General features: G+C 43.2%; 2 protein-coding genes across 8 annotated transcripts in view; both read left to right on the top strand.

Annotated features, from left to right (window-relative positions):
* The window catches only part of MYBPC1 (myosin binding protein C1), a 94,889-nt gene extending 91,857 nt beyond the window's left edge, over positions 1–3,032 (top strand). For 3 of the 5 annotated variants that reach the window (XM_032645513.1, XM_032645511.1, XM_032645510.1), the window contains 2 exons: positions 1,568–1,610; positions 2,747–3,032. In XM_032645513.1, coding sequence (XP_032501404.1) covers positions 1,568–1,581 — 14 coding nt within the window. In that variant the 3' untranslated portion in view covers positions 1,582–1,610; positions 2,747–3,032. Of the gene's footprint in view, positions 1–35; positions 95–1,567; positions 1,611–2,746 lie in introns of all 5 variants that reach the window. The other 2 variants (XM_032645509.1, XM_032645512.1) reach the window with 2 other exon arrangements.
* A 13,709-nt stretch (positions 3,033–16,741) lies between these two features.
* The window catches only part of CHPT1 (choline phosphotransferase 1), a 34,982-nt gene continuing 32,677 nt past the window's right edge, over positions 16,742–19,046 (top strand). For 2 of the 3 annotated variants that reach the window (XR_004351786.1, XM_032645812.1), the window contains exon 1: positions 16,763–17,203. Coding sequence is in view for 2 of the 3 variants with exons in the window: in XM_032645812.1 (XP_032501703.1) it covers positions 16,931–17,203 (273 nt within the window). In the remaining variant the exon portion in view is untranslated. Of the gene's footprint in view, positions 17,204–19,046 lie in introns of all 3 variants that reach the window. The other variant, XM_032645811.1, reaches the window with a different exon arrangement.

Raw genomic sequence — 19,046 nt, 5'->3', positions numbered from 1 at the left:
AAATAAATACTGGTGCAAATATTCTAATTCTGCAGTGATATATCAAGGAGTAAATTCCCCTGGACAACCAATCTTCCTGGCGGGGCAGCAACAGGTTTTATAAGTTCATATCCCACTGGATATTTCTTCTTTCCATTCCATTCCTCTTACATGAAATCGCACTTTGCATGTAAAGCTTGTCTTTCTATTTGCTTTTAAATGTATTTCTTAGCAGCTCATGGCGTGCAGTGGTTATGCCATGAACAAGGAAGGCAAAATTATTCAAGGATATTAGGTAATATAGGAATAAGTGTTGTCAGAAAACTAAGGACCATACCACAGGTTCCCATAAATAAAGCCAGAAAGCCACATTTGAAGATGGCCTCATTTTAGATATAAGGTTACCAAAATTTGGGAATCATTTGGCATTTCTTTAATATTTTCAAGTGTAGAGAGAGATGTTCTTCCTTTAAGATAGCTTCCAGTGTGGGTTCGTTAGATTCACGTTGAAGTTCAGAAAGTTGAACATTTTTCCATTGCCAAGTTGTAGAAGAATTGTTCTGGGCATTTCTGATGGGGAGAGGACACAGATAAAAAACTATTTGGACTGGTTGAATCCAATATCTGGAAACTTTCATATTTAAGATTTTCCAATGAAAAATTCTCTAGTAGAATGTCTGTAACCCATCTATCCGTTGAACATTTTGGATAATTTCATGGGACCAAGATTATTTCATATATTCATGAACTTAAAAGGAAAGAAAATTCTAGGCTCCATTACTAAATGTATTAAGCGATAAATGAGTCCTACAGTATATGTACGATTGATCCCCTATTTGGAAGAGCCAATTAAGAGGTTCTTTGGGGCTAGGTGAACAACCTGATGTAAACTCTAATGACATAGACCCATGCCTGAGTTTACAATGTTTGCTCTCTGAATTTCTAGAGATAACATCAACTTTCAAAAGAGGAAGGAATTAGGACTCTTTCTTTAAAAGTTCCGTAGATTGCACGTATAGTCTCTTTCTAGCCTGTTTTTTTAAGCCTTACATTTAGTTAGATCAGTCATATATAGTCAGTTCAGAATACAATATTCTAGAATATTCTAGTCTAATTTCTATATCCACTTGATAATTTTGCCTTTTAGAATTTCAACATATATATATGTATACTAATGCTTTGTTGATTGTCCATGTTTTTCTGTTGTTGAAAAACACAATATATATATGTTGTAGGGGGGGTTCTTTAGCTAATGGTTTGGAAACTGTTACCATAATTATTCACTTTACAGTCGAATTGGCTTTGCCACCTGTTCAGGCAAAGTGGTTATGCCTATTAATAAATGTTTTACCTATTAATGATCCTTTTGAAGTGACTGGATCCCAGCCCTTCATTCCGTGCGCTTCTATTTTCCTGTACTTTTCACCTGACTAAGGATTAATGAAATCACCTCATCATAATCGTGACCATAATTTCATCCAAGTACTCAACTTTGGTTTTAGCACTTTATTAATGCTTACAACATGTCTCTCTCTCTCTCTTTCTCTCTCTCTCTCTCTCTCTCTCTCTCTCTCTCTCTTTTCCTTAGTTGTAGCACAGTAAGGATTTTTGAATGTATATTATCATCTAAGGTAAGCTTTCATATGGTTTTGGCATATGAAGCTTATGACTGTCATAAGCCATACCAAGCCTGTGGAGTATGGCATGATTTTCATTATGCAACCCAATGAAAATAGGCTATTTAAACTCCCTAACATTGTAGTTTTAATGTGTATTTCAGTATCTTGCCATTAACAGCTAGTACTTACTCATCACAACGATCTTCTGTTGACATGAAGCAAGTTGTTGAATGCAGTAGAGCATGAATTAAAGCATTTAATGTAGATGAAAATGAGTGATACCCAAGCATTCTGAGCTCTTTGCATCAAGGAATGGACATGTACATAAGTGGCATCATTTTTACCAATATGTGACTTTTTTAAAAAAAAAAAAGGAGAATGACTTTCCCAAATTGCATTAAAGAAGTTTTCAGAATGTTCAAATGGCATGCTGTTTTTGTCTGGACGTGAATTTATTAGCAAGTAGTAAAACACTTCTCTAAAGGACCATTTTTATGGTTTCATGGGTTCTCTCGTGAAGGGTACTTTTATTTTTTTAATATAATTCAGAACCATGGAGGGTAAGTATGAAATATTAGTAGGTGTTTCTCTCACCTTCAGAAGGCATTGGACAGGTTTTACTATGTTTAACAAAATATTTCCAATTTTTGCACTTTTGACAGTGTATGAATAGCCAAAGTTAAAGGAGTAGTTCCTTTTTTCTTCTCCCATGTGCTTGAATGGGAACTCTTTGTGCTTAATTGATAGGAACATTAACAAACTGGAAACAGTTCTTCCCACTGATTTGTAACACGATTTGCATTTATTCTGCCATTCATTCAGAACACTTAAATCATCTATAGAGGAACCTCGAAAAGAGCAATAAACACTCTCCAACTAGTGAGGAATTTGAGAACGAATAATAGTAGGGAACAAAAAACTGCTGTGGGTCTGCAGGGAACTTGCTTTTCCTTCTAGATGCCAAATGTTTTAGATTCTAAAGGTGCTAAACCCAGGAGAAGCTTTCCAAGTAGGGACTGAGTGAATCTTTGTAACTAACTGGAACATAATTAGTCACGTTTCCAGGCAGCTAGTCAAGAAGTCTTGTTTCAGAGATTTTTCACGTGTAGACGGTTTTGACTTTGCCTTTTCCTTCTTGTCCTTTCTAGGTGGTCTTTCCTTCTGCAGGCTCCTCTTGCAAGGTGTGCCTCCTAGCATAATTGATTCATACTTGCGAGAATTGCACTCAAGCAATCCTGAGGAATACTAAGGGCCTGGGCACTGCCGCTCTGCTCACCACTGCTTTGAAATCGGGTTGCAATGAGAAAGCATTTTCTGTTTTGCTCCCAGGCTCCCAAGTGTGGTTGTTTTCTTTCCTCCTGATGTTGAAGAAAAAAAAAAGATGTTTGCACAGATTGATTAATTAAAAATTGCAAACAAAATCTCATATCAAGTTAGCATTTTGGTCATTGTTGTCTGTGCTTGGTCACTGTACTTTCCAAAAAAAGCAAGCTATAGAATAAGCAAAAGCATTTATTTTAATTTAAAATAGTAGGCTCTAAATGCTTTGTTTTCCCCTAGAGTAAAAAAAAACAGTACAATACACCGTAATAGAATCTTAAAAACACATCTTTCTTTTGATCTAAGAGATTTTTCTAAGCAAAGGGGAGTTGTTTATTTCATACAACCCTACTTAACACCAAGGGATCTGTGCCCTTTTCCCCATTTAAAGTCATTACAAGACTTTTTAAAGTCTTTCAGACAAGTTTTCTCAACAGAAGGGAAAATGTATTCAATGAATGGTACAATAAATCTGAAGTGTTTATGATGAAATGACACAGTATTCGTTTATGTGTTTCGGGTTTGCATGATCAGCCAGAACGGAGGATGAACGCTGGGAGCCAAGATGCTACCAAACTCAGGCCTGACCCAAATCATGTCTCTGGCATAGCATCCTGGCCAAATCCACCAGAGTTCCTGCCAAGACAGCTAGACACAGTGATGGAGAGCTGTTGCAGACTACAGAGCGGTTACAGATTTAGAGTTTGCTGATGGCCTCCATTCAAACTGATGAAAACCTTTCCCAAAATCTAGAAACTGAGAAACATTCGTGCAAGCCTGTCATCTTTTTAGCAACATCCTTCACTCTTCCTGATGTTACAGAGAAAGTCTCCGTTAGGGAAGTGGAGTAGAAGGGGGAGTCAAGTACCGTACCATTATTGTTTTCTCCCTCGCCTCCCTCCCTTTTGTTCTTTTGGCCTTTTCTTCTAGGAGCTAAATACATCCTGACCTACAGGGAGACCCACAGCGTCCTGGGACAGCATCTTAAAGTTTCTGCTCTGCTTTCTTTCCAGATCAGAGCTGGGAAGATGTGATGATAGCCAGGAACCTGGGTAGTAGTTGTGGGGCTCATAAAGGGAAGGAGTGAATGATCCAGGTAGTTGCAGTACTTTGGAGAAAAGCAAGGGAAAACTTGAGTTCTCGTCCAAACTCTGGTGGCTGCCTCTTTTTCTGTTTTGTTTGGTTGGTGATCTTGCCTTATGGCTCTTAAGAATATTGGCTATCACCCCATGTTCTCAGTTAACCTTCAAAATAATAATGTGTGCAATTCCTGTGTAATACCCATGTTAATCAGGAAACCTATTTACACATTATTGGCTAAGATATTTTACATAAGAGAAATCTGGCTAATCTATAAAGACGTGAAGACCGTATGTCCATGTGCAAACCAAACAAACAAGAGTGTGGCCAAACTTGTCGGCGTGGTCCCTGCAGCTCGCTGCTGGGTCAGGGCCTCATTGCAGCTGTGGGCTGGTTGCTTAACTCAAATACTCATTGACCAGTTTTGCCAAGTCATGGGCAATTTGTTATGCCTTTTATAAACATTGTGTAAATGCAACTATAGAGCATTTTTACAAAATGTTGTTTCCCCAGTCGTGACTTATCCTCTCTAACTGTATTGTATGCTAGGTAATGTTATTTTTCTACATATGATGTCTCCTCATATTAAGGGTACTTACTGTAAAGTTCCCACGAGGAAGAAAAAGTCTATTTTGAAACTGCAAAGAACAAAAAATATCAGGAGCTGTCATTGCTATTAGCTTTCCTATAATTTTGTTCTAATTTTGTTTAAATTTCATTCTATTAAAGAAAAACATTATATCACAGGATTTACCAAAAATTCTTTTGGGGAACTAAACATACAACATTAAAATTTTTTTTAAGCATTACACTATTTGCTCACTTTAAAAGAAGGCTTAATGAATGTTTTCATCTAGATTAATATAGAAATAGAAAAAAACCCTACTAGTTCCAAGAAACATTGGAATAAGGCAATACATCCATAACCCACTCACTTTTATTTTTATTTTTTAAAAATTTTATTGGAGTATAGCTGATTTACAATGTTGTGTTAGTTTCAGGTGTACAGCAAAGTGATTCAGTTATACATGTACATATATTCATTCTTTTTCAGATTCTTTTCTCATATAGGTTATCACAGAATATTGAGTAGAATTCCCTGGGCTATACAGTAGGTCCTTGCTGGTTATCTATCTTATCTATAGTAGTGTGTGTATGTTCATCCTGAACTCCTGAGGTTTCCCCTTTGGTAACCATAGGTTTGGTTTTGATATCTGTTAAGTCTGTTTCTGTTTTGTAAATAAATTCATTTTTATCATTTTTTTAAAGTTAGATTCCACATATGAGTGATACCGTATGTTACTTGTCTTTCTCTGTCTGACTTACTTCACTTAGTATGATCATCTCTAGGTCCATCCGTGTTGCTGCAAATGGCATTATTTCATTCTTTTTCATGGCTGAGTAGTATTCCATTGTATATGTGTACCACATCTTCTGTATCCATTCATCTGTCAGTGGACACTTCGGTTGCTTCCATGTCTTGGCTATTGCAGATAGAGCTGCAATGAACATTGGGGTGCGTGTATCCTTTCAAACCACGGTTTTCTCCAGATATGTGCTCAGGAGTGGGATTGCTGGATCATATGGTAGCTCTATTTTTAGTTTTTAAAGGAACCTCCGTACCGTTCTCCATAGTGGTTGGACCAATTTACATTCCTACCAACAGTGTAGGAGGGTTCCCAGGGTTCCCTTTTCTCCACACCTTCTCCGGCATTTATTGCTTATAGACTTTTTGATGATGGCCATTCAGGTATCTGGTGATACCTCCTTGTAGTTTGGATTTGCATTTCTCTGATAATTAGCGATGTTGAGCATCGTTTCATGTGCTTTTTGGACATCTGTCTTCTTTGGAGAAATGTCTATTGAGATCTTCTGCCCATTTTTTTATTGGGTTGTTTGTTTGTTGATATTGAGATGCATAAGCTGTTTGTATATTTTGGAGATTAATCCCTTGTTTGTCACTTCATTTGCAAATATTTTCTCCCATTCTGTGCGTTGTCTTTCATTTTGTTTATGGTTTCGTTTACTGTGCAGAAGCTTTTAAGTTTAATTAGGTCCCATTTGTTTATTTTTGTTTTTAATTTTATTACTCCAGGAGGTGGGTCAAAGATGATATTACTGCCATGTATGTCAAAGAGTATTCTGCCTATGTTTTCCTCTAAGAATTTTATGGTGTCTGCCCTTACATTTAGGTCTTTCGTCCATTTTGAGTTTTATTTTTATGTATGGTGTTAGAGAATGTTCTAATTCCATTCTTGTACATGAAGCTGTCCGGTTTTCCCAGCACCACTTATTGAAGAGACTGTCTTTTCTCCATTGTATATTCTTGCCTCCTTTGTCATAGATTAATTGACCATAGGTGCATGGGTTTATTTCTGGGCTTTCTATCCTGTTCCATTGATCTATATTTCCGTTTTTGTGCCAATACCATACTGCTTAACCACTCATTTTTAACTTGATTTCTGAAACATTCTGTTCATCTCAACAAATGAGTTCGTGAATGTCTGATGTGTGCATGGCACTGTGATGGATTCAGCTAGGAACTCAGTGAGAAGCCACTTCTGCCTTCAAGAAATTGATAATATACCACACTACTACCCAAAGGGAAGCACATACACAGAGCAGGCTGCAGGCATAAGAGAACACTGTAAGGATTCAGAGATCGGATAATGTGGTTTATGTATTTGTTATTATCAATGCATGTATCACACTAGGTTGGAGTACAGGACATGCCACGTGATTTTATTTTTCTAAATCAAATTAACTATGACTCTGAGCTCCCCACTAGCCAGAGAGATTGAGAAATTCTCTCTGCCCTCCTTCTGGGTCCTATCTCAGGCCCTGGGTCAACTGGAATCTTTCTTGGTGCCTAGAAAATGGAGAGAAGGAAAGGCCTCTGGTCTTCAGGCTATACTGGTGACTGCAGGATGCCTATGGTCCAACCCAGTAGAGTCCAGCCAAAGACAAGTGACTCTGAAACTTCCTTGACAAGTGTAGACCTGCGCTCTTTCAACCTCCAAGGCCACAGCTTGGCTATTTACCTACTACCTTTTTTTTGGTCACACCGCACAGCTTGTGGGACCTCAGTTCCCCAACCAGGGATAGAACCCGGGCCCCATGGAGTGAAAGCGCCAAGTCCTAACCACTGGACCACCAGAGAATTCCCTTTATCTGCTACATTTAAACATGTTCTTTGTGGGGAGACTGGACAGTTCTACCACTTAGTATTAGCCTTGGACCTGGGCAAGAGGGACCTCTATATTTTCAAGAGCCTCACTCTGGCCCTCCTCTAGCCATATCTCCCTCCACAAAGCAGGGAGGCCATGGAACCAAGGGGATGTGCATACTTAGAACTCTTATGAACCTCCCCCGCCTCTTGCAGACTGCAGCCAAGTACACTTTTAAAGACTTTGTGGGCCTTTTCCTTGAGTTCAAACCCCCAAGGAAGAACCAAGTGACCAGAATATATACCCCGAGGCCCAATGGGTGGCCTAGAGGCACCTGTTTGTCAGGGAGTTGGGGTGTGGAGGATGTGACTGAGCTTGTGCATGAGGCAGGGCATCTGCCTGTGTGTACCTGCGACCCCTCATGGTGCAGGAGGGAGCAGGGCAGAAAGCACAGGGAGACCTGGGCCTCGGTGGGCCACAATATTTTGGCAAGTATCTCTGAAGACTTTGATATTTCTGCATTCAAATCTAGCCTTCCAGGTCATTAGGAGGGTATCCCCCCAAAAAACTGGAGGATATAACTATTTTATTAACCATTGGTTAGCTTGATTTATAACTTCTAAACATTTATGTACATGAGCTATAAAAATGAGGGGGTCAGCCAGCCCCCAACTACCTCTGTTCCCTTTCCTGGTCCCCTCCTCACTCCCCTTTACCAAGATCTCTCTCACCTCTCCACTATCACCACTTCTTCTCCCCTGACTCCAGGCCTAACCCTCCATCTCCTTCTTCCTTTGAATGGAATTCTAGAAATACAAATTTGGCCTTCTTTTCCTAGGAGTAGGAGTAGAGTAAGGAATAAGAAAACCAGACAGTCTCCTCACCAACTCTCCCTGTAATATTACTTGATTCTAAATTGAACTGTATCTTTATTTCCTTATTTTAGCTGGGTCACTAATTACCATCCTTGTACCAAAGATTTAGCTGATTTATACGTGTAGGTATTTATGTAATCCTTTGTAATTAAATTCTGATAACTTAGAATGGATGAGAGAAATAAATGCACTAATGGAATGACCAATTCTGATTCTAAGGGCTGTCATCACCCTCTTAAACTCACCTGATGATCTCTCTCTGTCCCCAGATGCACTGGCTGGAGTAGCCTCTGGCCTAGATAAATATTTATCTTCTATCTGGAGTTGATTACTAGGGACAAAACACCAGGGAGGTGACAGGGCAGTTAAACACTCCCAGGGGGCTCACTCAGAGTGTGGCTTGGGGGTACTGGCAGACTCACATCTTTAAAGGCAAAAACCTTGTATTCAAATGCATAATTGACCATAACTTCTTCTTCTCCCAAGGGATCGCTTTAGAGAGAATGTCTCTCTTTTTCATAGATAAGCACTTACACAGCTATCCACAGGCAAGAGATTTCATCCTTCCAGCCTTCTCCTCTCACCTTCATCCTAGTCTTGGAGACCAAGAAAATACATTAAAGATATTATACACTAATTTAAAAACATTGGCTTGGGCTTCCCTGGTGGTGCAGTGGTTGAGAGTCCGCCTGCCAATGCAGGGGACGCGGGTTCGGGATGCGGGTTCGTGCCCCGGTCCGGGAAGATCCCACATGCCACGGAGTGGCTGGGCCCGTGAGCCGTGGCCGCTGAGCCTGCGCGTCCGGAGCCTGTGCTCCACAACAGGAGGGGCCACAACAGTGAGAGGCCCGCGTACCGCAAAAAAAAAAAAAAAAATTGGCTTAAAATTTTTTTAAGTTAATAAAAAAAAGAAGAAAGAAAGAAAAAATAACTAGGCGTTACCAGCAACACTGTGGCAAAGAAAGGAGCCACTATTCAGACTTTGTAATGCATCCCTCTTGGGCAATTGGGATGAGGAATAATTGGAAGGGAGCCACGTTTCAAAATAAACCAAAGCTGATTTGAAGTCATGTGGTCATTTGGAAGATTCCAAGCACTAGAGAGCCAAATGATGTATCCCCTGCAAGCTATGGGATAAAGTGCCATTGGACTGGTCACCCCAGCCTCATTCCTGAGTGTCCAAGGGGGCTCACTGGAAACTCAGTTCTCATTCCTGCCCTGGGCAGTAAGTACCACTGAGCTAGAGGCAGGCAGGGTAATAGTGGAGGTTGCCAAGAAGGGACAGAGCCTCTATATGTGGGGTTATTTTTATGTGCTTCTTCATAGCTCCTAGCTAAGGCTCAAGAAACATTATCTAGCAGTAGAAGCAGGAGTTCATCGGTGAGACAAGTTGTTTCCTGGGTCTTTCCATGACTGCCAGGTCTTCATAGTGGCCAGCATGGACTTTGACCCAAAGTCTGCCTTTAGTAACTCCACTCCCTGAAGAAGTTAAGCAACAGTGATGGACAGAGAGGGAGGGCGTGGCAAGAAAGGGCTCAGTGAAGGCCAAGACCAAGGTCAACGTCAAGTAGGAGGGAGGAAAGGAGGACAGACCAACACATTATTATTTGTACAGAGGGAAGGGCAGTCAACATAAGCGAGACAGAAATGAAGCCAGAAACAGCCTCACCAGACAAGAAACTAAAGAAAGAGGAAACGGCAATGAGAAAATCAACACTAGAAAGAAAAGAGCTCTTGCTTCTGTGCTTCGCGGGCATTATCTCCATCACAGGTTCTTCACCCTGTCTACCTCGACAGCCCTCCTCTCTGCAGAAGAAAGAACAACTTTGGACAGGATGTGAGAGCCCAGCGTGAAGTCACTGCCACCACCCCTCACGTGCTACTCATTAAAGTTTATCCACATGCTACCTTCTTCTCCATGATATATGAGTTTATTTAATAGAAAAGTAATTTTTTCCCTCCCAGATCTTCAAATGGATGTTGTTCCAAGCATATTGTCAGGGAGCTAAAGGTATCCCAGTCTGGGAAGCACAGCAGATTGTTAGAAAAGACTCATCAACTATGAACAACAAACAAACACATCAAACTCATCAACTATGAACAACAAACACCCTCACTGAGGACCAACAAGTAGATCTCAATTCCAATATATATAATAGAAAAATAAAATAGAAAAATTTAATATCTATCTATATATCCCTTCTTTGCCCTGGAAAGGACAGGTTGAACCAAAATTAAGTGAGCCAGCCTGGTCTTTCTTATCCTTTAATTGTCCTCAGCCCTGTGTCTCCTCGTTCTGCCCCATCCCCCTTCCACCTGGGGCCTGCTCAGAGCTGTGCCTCCACCCAAGCCTCCTAAGACTGAATATGCTTCAGTCCCTCATCAGTCAAAGTGTGGTCGCTTCCCAGCGGCATCAGCATCACCTGGGAGCTCGTTAGGAATGAAAACGCTTCCCTCCGCTCTCTCTCCAGATCCGCTAACTCAGAACCTGAATTATCACAGAATCTCCAGGTGATTCCTGTGCTCGACCATGTTGGGAGCGCAGCTTCAGCCCTCTTTCTCGCAAGTTCCTCGCATGGCTATTTATTTGGAGCCAGTCTCTCTCAGGTGTCTCAGAGGAGAGACATTCTGATAAAAGCATCACTCCTAAGGTGGTGTTATTTTTTTTAGTATAAATGTATTTATTTATTTTTGGCTGCGTTGGGTCTTCGTTGCTGCACGCGGGCTTTCTCTAGCTGCCGTGAGCGGGGCTACTCTTCGTTGTGGTGCGTGGGCTTCTCATTGCGGTGGCGTCTCTTGTTGCGGAGCACGGGCTCTAGGCGCACGGGCTTCAGTAGTTGTGGCTCGCGGGCTGTAGAGCGCAGGCTCAGTAGTTGTGGTGCACGGGCTTAGTTGCTCTACGGCATGTGGGATCTTCCCGGACCAGGGCTCAAAGCCCTGTCCCCTGCATTGGCAGGCGGATTCTTAACCACTGTGCCACCAGGGAAGCCCTCCTAAGGTGTTTTTGATAATGACCTAACCTAACATGGAAGTCTGACCTCCTCTGCTTATCCTAAAAGCCCCAACTCCAAAATAGGAATAACTCATTGTGGGGCTTTATGCACCTCAGATTGCTGAAGAAGGAATTTTTGAGGAAGGAGATTCCCTCTAGTGCTCCTCAGATCATACCATGGAAAACATTTTAAAGCAGTAGGATGTGAACTCAGAAAAGGATAATAAATAAAAGACAGTTAAAGGATATAAATAGGGCAGAACGCTAAGAACCGTGTCTCTGAGGGAAATCAATTTCCAACCCTAAATCACTTTTGCAATTTCAGATAAAAAGCAGTTACAACATCTGAGGGATTCTGTTGTGAAATTTGCTTTTCTGACCTTGTTCCAGAAATTAAGCATTTCTAGAGAAGACAGCAAAGGTTTTTGTCAATCTGTTATTGAAAACTGTATTCTGCTCGTGTATTTTGTAAGGTTCCATGGTTCTATAAAATTTAGACTTTAGAGTCACACAGTACAAAACTATAAAAACAAAATAAACCAAAGCAAGTAGATGAGAAAAGGCAAGTATATACCACAGAACTATACTAGTCTTCCTAAATACTCCAGCCTGTGGGTCCAAAGCTCTAAACCCTTACACAGATAGCTTGACTCCCTGAATGATAAGATTCTGCTACGCTGCAAATCTAGCCAGGTGATTTCTTGATTGCAATCCATGCCTTTTTCCAAACCAATGAAATCCAGGGGCTTTTTGAAGCAGTTATTTTACACCTAAACTAATGTGGCTATATGAGACTGTAACATTTTGTGGGAAGTTGATCTAGATGTCGAAGACGCTGAGGAAGAAGATTTGAAATGTGAGTGCAAGTTACACAAAAAGAACCAGTAGTAAAACCAAGATAAGCAATCAGCTAAAAACTTGTGGATGCCTCTTGTACTGTGGATACGTAAGACATTGGGAAAGGCTGGGGGATGAGTACACGGGATCTCTCTGTACAATTTTTGCAACTTTCTGTGAATCTACTATTTCAAAACAAAGAGTTTTTAAAAGTACGGATGTCTGCTGGGTGCCAAGAACTCAAGAACACACTCAGTGCAGGGATGTGGTCCTGATACTCTGAGGCTGGACAAGAAGCAGATCAGTACATAAATAGGTGCCCCAAGACAGACTGGATCACAAGGTACAAAGTACTCTGTGTGGAAGCAGGAGAGGTCAACTGGAAGAATAGGAGAGGCCATCTCAGAGAAGGAGGAATTTAAGCTGAGCCTTGACTGATTAGCACTGTTTTAGGGATGATGAAGGATGGAAGGTACTCCCTAAGCCCAGGGAGCAAAGTTGGGGGAGGGGCATGAGGAAGCGCTTGGTATGTTTAGGAACAGCTAATGGACCCATGAAGGTGGAGCATCGGAGTTAGGGAGGGGAGTGAGGGAAGAGGCACTTGGGAGATAAGACTGGAAGAGTGGACCTTAGAATGCCAAGCTGGGGAGGTTGGACTTTACCAAAGTCCTCTGAACAAGGGAATGTATCGTTAGTTTTAGTAAATTTAGTAAGATGATATATAGAAAAAGGACTGCTTAATATTGACAAAAATACTCATCTAAGTCTGCTATTTAATATATGTAACTTATTAGGTGACATTTAGCCACAGGTAGGAGTGCAGGCTCTGGACTCTGACTACATTGGCTGGAATCTTGGCTGTATCTCTATTCTAGCAATCATGGTCAAGTTATTGAACCTCACTGTGTTCCAATTTCCTCATCTGCAAAATGGGGACTAACAATGGTACCAGCTTCCTAGGATTTTTGTGAGGATTAAGTGAAATAACTCCTGATGCTCAGAACAGTTCCTGGTATAGAATAGTAACGCCTAAATGTAAGCTGCCATGTTTGTTCAGGAAAAGGAAAAATTATATATATATCAACCAGTGTGTAATAAACCATGATAATCAAAGGAAGCCATGATGCAAGAGGTAAAATGATAGGAAATCTCTAATCTACTTTTCTCTGACATTAGACAGATACGCCTTGAATTAATTTGAAATTTCCAAAAATTCACCAACCGCTCCCCCCCGCCCCCCCAAAAATAAAAACCATGGGAAAGGTGAAAAGCAGCTTAGAAGCATGAGTGTTAAAGAAGATGTGCTTTTGAAATTTTTATTACTTTTACTACTTTTTAACTATTCCATATTTGCAAAAGAAAAGGATTACACATACATATAGCATAAATAATACTAAAATGAATACCATGTTCCTATTACCTCGTTTAAAAACTGTGGTTGAGACAGCTAGATGACACTCCAGTATCCATTCCCCCACTTTTCAATAGAAATGTCTTAGCTGGAATAATGGTTGGCCTGCTAAAGACGTCATTTCCAGCCTCTTTTGCAGCTAAATGTAACCGTGTGACCAAGTTCTGGCCAATGGGATGAGAGCAGGGTGATGTGTGCATCTTTAGGCCATGCCCTTAAAGGGAAAGGAACACAGGGTCTCCCCTCTTTTCCCCCTTCCAATTGATTGGAAGTTGTGGCCAGCCATTTCTGACCACAAGGACAAGGGCAACACACTAAGTTGTCAGACTAATAAAATGGAAGAAATCTGTGTCCCAGACACCTTGGAGCTGCCATACCAGCCCTGGATTGTCTACCCAATTAGGTGAGAAAAAAATTAACATCTATCCTGTTTCAGCCTCTGTAGTTTTGTATCCTAACTCATACAATTACCAATACCTTTGAAGCCATCCGTGTGCCCTTCCACGATCCCATCTTACTTCCTCTCTACCAGGAGTAACGACTCTCTGGAATTGTATTCATCATTTTTGCCTTTTCTTCATAGCTTTGCCACATATGTACGTATTCCTGAACACAAAATCTTGCCTATCTTCGAACTGTATGTGAACGAAATCATACTGTCCTTTTTTTCTGTAAGCTTTTTTGCCACTCAGTATTATGCTTGTGCAATTTATCTATGTTAATAAGCGTAGCTTATTAAACTTGCTAAATACTATTAAATTATGTGAAAATACCACAGTTTTATCCATTCAGAATTGGTAGACATTTAGGTTATTTACAGCTTTTGGTTACTGTACAAAGATGCTATGAATGGTCTTATATGTGTTTCCTAGGACACATGCAAGAATTTCTCTGGGATACACTCCTGGATCAGAATTGTGATGTAACAGAGTATGTACACGTTAACTTTATCAGATAATGCCAGACTGTTTGACCAAATGATTGTACCCATCTATTCTCCCTTGATTACACTTGAACATAGGTAGACTGGTGATTAAGTTCTGGCCAGTGGGAGGTATGTACAGCTGTTGTTTGGGACTTCTGAAAAAGCGTTCTACTTTGCTGGCTGAGTTGAGTGGCATTCAGCTTTTTTCCTACCCTCTTCCACTTTCCTGCTGCTTGTAATACGAATAGGATGGCTGGCGCTACAGCAGCCTGTTCAGAACCAAGAGATGACCTTGTAGGTGGAAGTCAGAGTGAGGATGTTGGAGCAGAAAGACAGGAGAGCTTGGGTTCCTGATGACCATGGACCCACCATCCCAGTCCTGGGCTGTCAATTCTAAACTTACGTGAGAGAGAAATAAACCTCTATTTGCTTATGTCACCACGTTTGGGGGGTTTTGTTATAGGTATCAGAACATAAATCTAGTTTATTGTTTTTCTATTTCTTCTGGATTTTTAGGAATTCTTTATATGATCTGGGTACTGTTCAATATGGATTTTATTTGAGGGAAATACCTTTTTCCCATTTATGGGAAAAAGGTATTTCGCCCTTTCATTCTTTCTGATGTTTTTCATGTATATTAGAAATTATCTGTAATACAGTTAAATTTATTTACCTGGAAAAGGACTTTTCCTTGGCTTACTCATGGCACTAAGTTAAAAGATAGGTATTTCCAAGTTTACTGTACAAAAAACCAACATAGTTAAAAGTGGATCTCTGTCGTTCTGATTCCTTTCCTGCATTTGTCAGCATCGTTTTTCACATTAAAGATTAGGAGATGTATATTCAATGCATGGTTTGGTCTGCAGATACCCTCATATTGCTCTAAGGAAGGGATTGCTAATCTTTTTTACAGTAAAACGCCAGACAGTCAGTATTGTAGGACTTGGCGAGCCATATGCTCTCTGTCACACCACTGAACTTTGCCCTTGGAGCATGAAAGCAGTCATAAACAATATGTAAGGAATAGATATGGCTTTATTCTTGGCACAGAAATATGAATTTCATGTAATTTTGCATCACAGAAAAAAATCTTTTTTTCAGTCATTTAAAAGTCTAGGGACTTCCCTGGTGGCACAGTGGTTAAAAATCCGCCTGCCAATGCAGGGGACACAGGTTTGATCCCTGGTCAGGGAAGATCCTACATACCGGGTAGCAGTTAAGCCTGGGCTCCAAAACTACCGAGCGTGCGCTCTAGAGCGCATGTGTCACAACTCCTGAGCCCACGTGCCATAACTACTGAAGCCCATGCACCTAGAGCCCGTGCTCTGCAGCAAGAGAAGCCACAGCAGTGAGAAGCCCGCGTACTGCAACGAAGAGTAGCCCCCGTTCGCTGCAACTAGAGGAAAGCCCATGCACAGCAAAGAAGACCCAATGGCAGCCAAAAAAAGTCTAAAAAGCTGTACTTAGCTTATGGGCTGTATGGAAGCAGGTGGTGAGCCGGGTAGTAGTTTGTTGGCCCGTCTCCAAGGTGTTGTGGTGGAATCTGTGGGACAAACTGCACCTGCCGATAGCTGCTGCCCTACCGATCTATCACGAAAGCAGTTTCTGAGCTTATTCTATGCCTTAGAGAAGTGCATAATGATAAGAACCAGGAGGTGAAGAAAAAGGCAAGTGGCAAAGGTTGTGCAAAATGACATGTTTATGACAGGCTATCCCCTGTCTAAATGGGTGCATTGTGAGGTAAGGAGCTGGTGAACTGCCATTGTGTGGCAAGCATGCTTGCTCCACAGGCCAGTGGAAGATACCACCTGGATCCCTGTCTTTGGGACAAAGGGTGTGTGTAAAAATATCCATTATTATTGGTATCAGATGCTCTGAGAAATAGGCATTTATTTGGCTTTCAACCATTCAGTCCCCTTGTTAGACGGTGTTTCTGAGTCCTGAGTGGTAGGTCCAATACCTTGGAATCTGAACCCTGAACCTTGATCCCTGAACCTGCAAGTGAGGGTTCTCTAGAGCTAATACACAGCCAGGGCCCCAGTCCTCGGGGTTGGAAGAAAGAACTGTGCCCGTGTGTTTATCAGGCAGGACCTCTCTCTGGGCCGACGGATGGAGACCTCATGCCGGTGACCCAAGACGTGCAAAAATCATGTTCTCACACAATACCTCGCTCCCCACCCCCCGGCTCTGCAGGCTGCGGCGTCCTGCAGTGTGGCTAAAGGCCAGGGCGTTCGCACACCGCATGAGTTAGAGCAACCCGCTTCTAACTGTCCAGCCGTCGAGACTTCCCTCTGAGGAGCGTCACCAGCCGTCCCCCGAGAAGAATCGGGTCTTAGAAGCAGGTGCATCAGGCTCTTGGGGAAGTCTGGGCCCTTTTCGCGCCAATTAGAAAGTGACGATCGGCGGAGCCACCCCGGTGACCTGGTGGCCAGTGCGGGCCTGTCCCACCTGCCCCGACACCTCGCCCCTCCCCCTCGCCCCTCGCCCCTCCCCCTCTCCCGGAGCCCTCCCCGAGGCCCCGCCCCCCCGCGGTCGGCAGCTCTGGGGGCGGGGCCCCGGGACCAGGGGCGGCCCGGCCTGACCTCGACCTCCGCCGCGGGCCCGACCGGCGAGTCCCACCGGGCCGGCGCAGGCCCGGGCCCGCGAGCCCCTCCCTCCACCTGTCCCCGACCGGGCGCCCGCTTCGGGCTGCGCTCGCTCGCAGCGGCGGGGCCCGCAGGCGGCCATGGCGGCGGGCGCCTGGGCCAGGCCGGCGCCGCGCTGGCTGAAGGCGCTGGCCGAGCCGCTGAGCGCGGCGCAGCTGCGGCGGCTGGAGGAACACCGCTACAGCGCCGCGGGCGTCTCGTTGCTTGAGCCGCCGCTGCAGCTCTACTGGACCTGGCTGCTCCAGTGGATCCCGCTGTGGATGGCTCCCAACTCCATCACCCTCCTGGGCCTCGCCATCAACCTGCTTACCACGCTCCTGCTCATCTCTTACTGCCCCACGGTCACCGAGGAGGTAGGGCCAGCCGCCCGCCCGCGGACCCCCAACTGCTCTCCCCCGGAGCCCCGCGTCCCCGGCCCGAGCCGAGCTCGCCCCGCCCCCGGTGCGCCTGTGGAGTCACCCGGAGAGCCCCCCGCGCGGCCGAGCCTCTCGGGGCCGCGGAGGGGCTAACCCCGCCTCTGCCCCAGCGCCGCAGTCGCCCCGAGCGTTTCCCGGCCCGCCCGGAGGCTGTCACGCCGCTACCCTGTCCCATGTCCACCCCGAGCCTCCCCCGGACGGCGGAGGAGCTGTCAAGGTCACTGTCCAGTCCCGTGTCCACCCCCACTCTCCTTCGGGCGGCGGACGGGCGGTCTCGGCCACTGGGAGCGGGGGGCGCCTGCCTGCCTGGCCGCCGCCCCATCCCGCGCCAAGCTGGGGGGTGGACAAGCAGTCGGTTCCTTTGCGCACTGGGCACTGAACACCCACAGCTCCGTCCCGCCTGGCTCCGGGGATTGTGGTTGGGTTGGCCAAGCCCGAGATGCCCATTGAACACTTTTATACTCAGCCGTCCGTTTCTCAAAGGTTGGCGCTGGTGATCCTGTAATTACTGGTAGCACTGATCAGAGATAAGTTACTTTTAAGAGGTTACTTCCTCGTTGCTTCGTTGACTTTCTCGTGGAAAACAAAAGTATTAGCAAGGTATTAATCCTTATCTTCACGACCCAGGGATCGTAAAAGCCATCGGATTTTATTAGCAATAAATATTTGACCTATGTCCAAAATAAGACGAGTAAATAATGTGGGCTTTCTATACTTGGTAATCAGGAACATCCCTTGGGCTGAGTGTGATGGGGGACAGGAGGCAGAGGGAGCTACTCCCATATATAGCTTTTTAGAGTACATGGGATAAATATTACATTGCACGTTTTGTGACATTGCTTTCTTTTCCCTCAAATAGAGAACTCCGTTTATAATCATATTTTAGGATAGGTCCTGTGGAGAACTAATTCGAGATGAGGTTGGATAGCAGGAATACAGTGGAAATGTTTCATGCCCTCCATACATGGATCCATTTTTTAAAGTATTTGATGAAACCTACATTTTAAACGTATTGAATATCTTGCTGATTGATGGATATGTTATTATATATGGTTTTTCAGCAGACGTTCCCGTTGTTAATTCATTTACATATTGTTTTAAAAAAAGTAAGTTGCAGCCTGTTTGCAGAATTCCCCAGAGGCAGTGCGCCAGAATGAAAAGTGCACTGGGTTAGAAGTGAAGGCTTGGTTCTAATGTGGCTCTGCCACAGCATGGAGTGACATGAGTCTTGCTTTCCCTGTGTAAAATAGAAATAATACCTGCCAAACCAATTTCACAAGAATGCAGTGAGGACTAAATGATATATTACATGCAGATAAATGTAGAAAATTAGAATTTGTTCAGCATGTTAAAAATATTACTGGTATTAAAAATGTCCTGAAAACCTATAATAAAATTTAGTTTTTACTGGGCCTAGATTTGTCTAACAGCATTTGGATATTTCTGATATTTGCCAGTTAAATTGTGAACTTTTCAATGTTATTATTAACTTAAGAACCATTTGTTGAGCTCTTCCAAAAAGCAGGCCATACCAAGAAGTCCAAGAGAATCTGTTTAGGGATGTCGGGGTGAGGGTGGGGGGCTGATGGAAAAGGTAAAATTATGATTAAATTAATTTTTAGGCTATGCTTCATTTAAAAAAAAAAGGTGGCAGGTGGGAAGAATCTGAGGCACTTTTCAAAAAAAAAAAATACATCGCAATGATCCAAAAGTGGGAAGTAAGGGTTGAAATAAAATGAAACGGAGTTTCTGAAATGTAATTAGATCCTGCACTGCTTCC

This window comes from Phocoena sinus, chromosome 10 (genome assembly GCF_008692025.1).
Source record: "Phocoena sinus isolate mPhoSin1 chromosome 10, mPhoSin1.pri, whole genome shotgun sequence".
Lineage (NCBI taxonomy): Eukaryota > Metazoa > Chordata > Mammalia > Artiodactyla > Phocoenidae > Phocoena > Phocoena sinus.
The sequence above is the reverse complement of the archived record's forward strand: the minus strand, read 5'-3'. Positions and strand labels throughout refer to the sequence as shown.